Source organism: Oreochromis aureus, linkage group 13, assembly GCF_013358895.1.
Source record: "Oreochromis aureus strain Israel breed Guangdong linkage group 13, ZZ_aureus, whole genome shotgun sequence".
Taxonomy (NCBI): Eukaryota; Metazoa; Chordata; class Actinopteri; order Cichliformes; family Cichlidae; genus Oreochromis; species Oreochromis aureus.
Window position 1 is genome coordinate 2,297,998 of NC_052954.1, and position 6,107 is coordinate 2,304,104.

At 44.3% G+C, this 6,107-nt stretch overlaps 1 protein-coding gene across 1 annotated transcript; it reads left to right on the forward strand.

The window, feature by feature from the left end:
• The first annotated feature begins 1,006 nt into the window (after nucleotides 1-1,006).
• LOC116321225 (zinc finger protein ZIC 4-like) lies at nucleotides 1,007-5,535 on the forward strand. The gene is made up of 2 exons (XM_031741010.2): nucleotides 1,007-1,752; nucleotides 4,079-5,535. Exons 1-2 carry the CDS (start codon nucleotides 1,230-1,232, stop codon nucleotides 4,708-4,710), a joined length of 1,155 nt encoding a protein of 384 aa, XP_031596870.1. The 5' UTR covers nucleotides 1,007-1,229; the 3' UTR covers nucleotides 4,711-5,535.
• The last annotated feature ends 572 nt before the right edge of the window (nucleotides 5,536-6,107 follow it).

Below are 6,107 nucleotides of genomic sequence, written 5' to 3' on the forward strand. Positions count from 1 at the left end.
TGTATAGAGTGCTTTGAGTAAATGGTAAATGGCCTGCATTTGTATAGCGCTTTACTCAGTCCCTAAGGACCCCAAAGCGCTTTACACTACATTCAGTCAATTCACCCATTCACGCACACATTCACACACTGGCAATGGCAAGCTACGCTGTAGCCACAGCTGCCCTGGGGCGCACTGACAGAGGCGAGGCTGCCGGACACTGGCGCCACCGGGCCCTCTGACCACCACCAGTAGTAGTACTCCGGGAGATTAGAAAAGTGCTACATAAGAATCAGTCCATCTTCCTTAACAGTGAAAAGTTGTCAGCGGCATAGAAAACCCCAGCCAGCATGCCAGTGTTTCTCCAACCAATGAGAGACCTCTTTACATCACACTGCATGCCGAATTGCTTTTTCTCCAAGGACAAAAAAGTCATAGAAATGGAAAAGCTAATCCAATAGCTAATCTAAGAATTATTACAGCTAACAGGAAAAAAACTTGAAACTTAAAAAGTGAGTGGAATCAACATTTCAAAAATCTGAAAAAAAATGTGTGTTCCTAATTGGATTTTTCAATTCATTTACTTATTTCTCTTTTTAATTTGCATTTTTTTAAGTCTCAATTTGAACATCTTTTAAAATGAGGTTTTGATTCTTTCTTTTTCTTTCTATAAATCACATTAAGTATTAAGTGCATTAAGTATTTATTATTGGATTATTTTGGAAATATTTATTCATATTTATGTTTTTCATTTCCCCTTAAACTATAAACAATGAATGGTGTTATTCATGTGTAAATAAACAAAAGATATGAAAAAATTCTAAATGAATTTACTAATGCACATCATTAAATCACGCAATGCTTCATTTCTGTGTGCCCGACTCTCCTGATCCTCGACGCACATCAGCAATATGGACATGTTAGTTTAAACTAAAAGGAAGGAAGGCTGGAGTAAGGAAGGAAAGGAGACAAGGACGCCGCCAGATGGTAACGGGTCGCGTCCTGCTGTATTCCTTCGACTCCGTTCATCTCTATTCACAGTAAATAGAAGCATGGAGGCTCTGACTCTCGGGAGCTAACAGCGAGCAGCGGGGGGTAAAAACGCTGCCGCATGCGCTCTTGCCTTGACTAAAACACACAGGAAGGAAGCGTGATAGTGGTGAGGCTTTGGCCAGTTGGACTGAACTCATTTTAAGTGAAAGCAAGGTGTGCTGGTGGCGACAGGAGCGGGACAGCCCGCCGTGCAGAGCATGAAGCGGACGGCTGTGGTGGCCAGGCACAATGGCCTCGTCTCTCCGTTGGGGAACAACAACTCTGGAGCTTCTAGCATCGTCTCGCCACCCCAGCCGAGAGCTACCAGTATCCCCGCTTCTGCCGACACCGATGCGGGCGGTGGGATGGACGGCCTGCTGGATTTCTCCAAAGGCCCCACCGTTAAAACGGAGCTAGTGTGCAAATGGATTGACCGAACTTCTTCAAGACAGAGGCTTGGGCGGACGGCGACATCCGTCTGCGATCAAACTTTCAGCTCCATGCACGAGCTCGTGGACCACGTCACCACCGAGCATGTAGCAGCGGGGCTGGAAAGCCTCAGTCACGTCTGTATGTGGGACGAGTGTATGCGCGGCGGGAAGGCGTTCAAAGCCAAATACAAACTCATTAACCACATTCGCGTGCACACCGGGGAGAAGCCGTTTTCATGCGCATTTCCCAATTGCGGCAAGATGTTCGCACGCTCTGAAAACCTCAAGATCCACACGCGCACGCACACTGGTAAGGGTTCGTGATTGTGTGACTGCTAAGAGAGCGCAGATACTGTCATTGCGCTCGCTCAGTCCGAGCCATCCGTCAACACAAGCTTCCTGTCAGGGACCGAGAACATAGAGCTTAATACACAGCGTCTCCCTCTGCTAGGAATCCCCTCCATGTTTACTTGGGCTTAGTTCGGTGTAGATTCACATTAGACTTGGGTGCTCCCTTGTTTCCTAGAGCAGCCACGGTTTTAAACTGCAGCAGAGGAGTCAAGCAAGGTGACAGACATCAGCACAGGTCAGAACTGAAGTGAATGTGTTCAGCCCTCAGTACGTGTATGAGCGGTAAACCCGTCCTTTGGTAATGACGTATATATCAGTTATTAATCATCAATAACAACAGCTTTCCAGGTTTTTCTTTTCTGGGGAAGGCAGCGTTTACTGCTTTTAGGATCTTGAAATCAACAAGCCAGTAAAAGTATCACCAGCTAAACAACTAGAAACAACCACACAATCCAGAAAATGAGTGTAATGCTGTACTGGCATCATGGGCAGGGTAGCACAGGGTGCTGATTTGAAACTGGCTGTATGTGTGACAGATGCTCTGAAACTGCATCCAATAAAAAACTGGTACTTACTGGGTGCATCTCCCCCTCCCAACAAGCTCTCACGCAGCTTCATTCATTCATTGTATAGATAAGTGCCACGTCTAACATTCATGCATGCACTCACAATCTAATGGATCAACTTGCTCCAGGATGCTTGGACATGCAGGCTGCAGGGGCTGGGGCTCAAGCCACCAACTCTCTGATTGGTAGAAAAGCTGCTTCTGATGTGAGTCACAGAGGCTCCAGCTAAGTGGTATGCAGCCTGTATAAGTAGCTGAGTGGTCCCACATAAACGTTGGTCCATTTTCTGACCATGTTTCTTAAAGATGCTTTATTACCATAACACCGAGTTTGTGTTACTGATATCGACTTTTTCTAGGAAGGCCTGTGATGGCATGATGTCACGGTTCAGTTAGTGCTCTGTAGAGGCTCTGTGCATAGACTGTACATAAAAGATGGACACAGCTTCCAGGTCTGGAAATTGAAGTCCGTGTTGGTGATGTCTGGTTCCAAAAAGCCATAGTGGTGATGCAAAAAAAAGATCAGCACATAGCTTAAAAAAGGGGTCTGCCACTGCATTCATCTTTAATACAGTCTATGCTTTTATGTTTGTTTCCAGTTTTCCCAAGACATTACTCCTTTTCCTGTTAAAGACAGCGTGAAAGCATTAGTACAACTATAAATATGTTTTCAAAAGGAATAAAAAACATGCAAATGTTAAAATTTAGCATGAAGTTATCTCTTCTGCTCATAATCATCCACTTTTTTACAGTTAGCTAAATCATCCAGTGTTATGTGAAAACAGGGTTTTTTATTAGTTGGTGCTTCCTCGCTGACATAGCCTACTGTGTTTTCTCTTTATCCCGGAAGAAGGAAAAATCCCTGGTTGTGTGTGTCTGTCCTCTCACCAGCTGCAGTGTGTCTGCACGGAAGCAGTGAGAGCCTGACCTGCACAGCTCTTCTTTGGTGCTGCATTAATCAATGTGGTGCCTGACTGTACATCTAAAACAGCAAAACTGCAGCAGATTTCTTTGTTTAAATTGTTTAAAATGGAGATATTACCTTTAAAAGAAAGGGAAGGTAAGTTTTACTAGGAATCATGCAGCATCCATAACTTCCCTCCACTGTGCCTGACAGGTGATATCAAGCATCATTTGTTCTGCACTCACAGATTTCCTTCTTTTGTAACCAATCACCTTCTTGTTCGTGATGACTTTCTTCTTCAAAGCTTTCAGTCAACATCCAAGAGCTGCTGTTTTGCTAATTTCTCAATGGATCAACCTTCATTTCTTAAAAAACGACATCACTCTGCTGAGGTTGGGAAGCTATTCTCTGACTGGGATATATGCCTAAAAACTAAAGGATCGCTTCTTCAGCAGCATCATGTTTGGAAACATGTTTCAACCATCAGTTAGCTGTTTAACAACAAACCTGCTTTAACTGTGTCCTCAATGATGGTTGCTGAACATTGGTCACTGCATTCCTACTTTGATATGAATTTTGATTATTGAAAATACGATTCCATTAAATATTTACTGTGATTTCTATTAGAAACAAGTGTCCTTTTTTTGAATAACAAGGCTAGCATCACTCCTTTGAACATGTCCAGTTGAAAGTCAGTTTTTCAGGTCCATTCTGTGTGCCTTGTTAACATACACACCAACGTTGCTGAGTTCTTGGAAATTCGGTGGAGTGTCCCTTTGCAAGCTAATAATTGTGCGTGTGATGTTTGTTTTTCAGGTGAGAAGCCATTCCAGTGTGAGTTTTGCGAGCGGCGCTTTGCCAACAGCAGCGACCGAAAGAAGCACTCGCAGGTCCACACAGCCTCAAAGCCCTACGACTGCAAGGCAGTAGGATGCACCAAGTCTTACACCCACCCCAGCTCCCTGCGCAAACACATGAAGGTTCACATCAAGTCATCACCTACCTCTGAAACCCAGGACCTGTACAATGCCATCCCTCTTCAACTCCAGCAACCTCATCCGGCTGTCCTCGAGCCCCTTGACCTTAAAATGAACCACCTCTCTCCATCACTTACTGACAAAAACACTCATTTTTCTCTGCTGTCCAATCACGAATTGGATCTCAGTTCAGCCAGCGAAGTGGACCATAAGCTGCTGCTACGGAGTTCGTCTCCGGTAGCAATGCCTCTGGATCTCTCTCTTTCAGGCCTGAAGAGCCAGCTGAGCCAGCAGCAGCAGAGCGGCAGGACCCCACGGAGGAGCCAGCGCTCAGTCAACCCAGCCTTACCTCAGTTGTCTAACATTAAGGAGTGGTATGTCTGTACCAGGACTACAGCACCACACTTTCCTCTCCTTCACCCAGACCACATCAAATCAGAACCTAGTGATGACGAGGAGTATGTCACGTAAAGTTGAGGGACTGGTGAAATTTGACTCGAAGAACAGATCTCATATCGTCAGATCCAGGTTGGGCCACAACAAGCATGGTTCCACATCGGTGGCCCTCGGTGAAGGTCAAAGGGACTGTGTCACATTAAAAATGTGTGGATTATCAGAAACGGCTCAAATGGTGTCGGAAAGGACGGGAGGAACTCCTGATTATGAAACAAAATGTTTTACTGCAAGTTATCAGTCATGGCTAGCTAACCTGAACTAAGATAAGGAGTTAACTCTGTGCAAGTGGATCAGCGAATATTAAAGAGATTTATGTACATGATGACCTCTAGAGAGACGGATCAATGACCAACTCAAGGGCTTCACTTAGATGAAGCAATTTTAGGGGCCAAGTTGATGGAAAGAGGTTAATGTTTCCTTGATGTCACAGCACCAATGTACACAAGGTAACACGGCAGGACCAAACCAGCAGGTACACAGGGGAGTACTTTATAGTCTCTGTATGCTTTGAGCAGACTGGTTTGTACAATTGTAAAACGTTGATCTGCAGCAGCTGATTCTGCTGTCAGGCCGCCACCTCTGTGGAAGCATACAGAGGTCTTTAGTAACAAACAGATGGCGAAAACATGTCCAGAAGTATTTGTGAGTTTAATCCAACGTAGCAGAAGTCAGTGAAACTACACTCACATCCTTGTTTGTACTGACTCTCCCACTGAATCTCGGTTGGATGATGAGTGAGTTAATCTCCTGTGTTTGTTTACACTTCATTTCCAGCACCTGAAGGTTTCAAAAATCCCATGTCCTACACACAATGTGCGTCAATAAATCAAGAAAGAAGTAGAAGTGTGCATGGTTTTTGAAACTGCTTAAAAAAGTAACTGTTTGAAAACTCACCTAAAACTGTTCATATGTGGCTCAGATCAATATTCATGATCTATCCACCAGAAAAGTTCAGAGACCTGCAGCAGGTGGAACTGTCCACCAACCATAACCACAGTGGTGCCTCTTAATAGGTTGTAATTTAACTTTGCCATGAACACATTGCAAAAGTCTATCTAAACATGATAATTAGGAAAAACCATCTTATTTACATTCACCAAGTATTCACACTTGCCATGTAAAAGCTTACCCCAGTCATACAGAGGGCTGGCTGTATTGACTGTATCAGGGGTTTCTGGCATTGGAAGTCTCCATGTTTTTGTCTATCATGTTTTTGTGTCTTGAAACTCTGACAGAGATAGTAAGGTAGGTGGCTCCCCTGTGCAGACTGACTCAATGATGTGAAAGGTAGACCTGAAAGTGCGATCCAGGCTTTGGTAGTAAGATTATGTGGAGAGTACACTCATCCACTGCCAGGATGTTTCACAGCAGCGCAGCATACTTTTGGGCTAATCTGAATGAAAAGAAGCTAA

Excerpts from the sequence above, each read along its gene's own strand:
- LOC116321225 (XM_031741010.2), top strand. The coding sequence starts at position 1,230 with ATGAAGCGGACGGCTGTGGTGGCCAGGCACAATGGCCTCGTCTCTCCG. Across the intron at positions 1,753-4,078 it reads CCACACGCGCACGCACACTG|GTGAGAAGCCATTCCAGTGT; the intron begins GTAAGGGTTCGT and ends TTTGTTTTTCAG.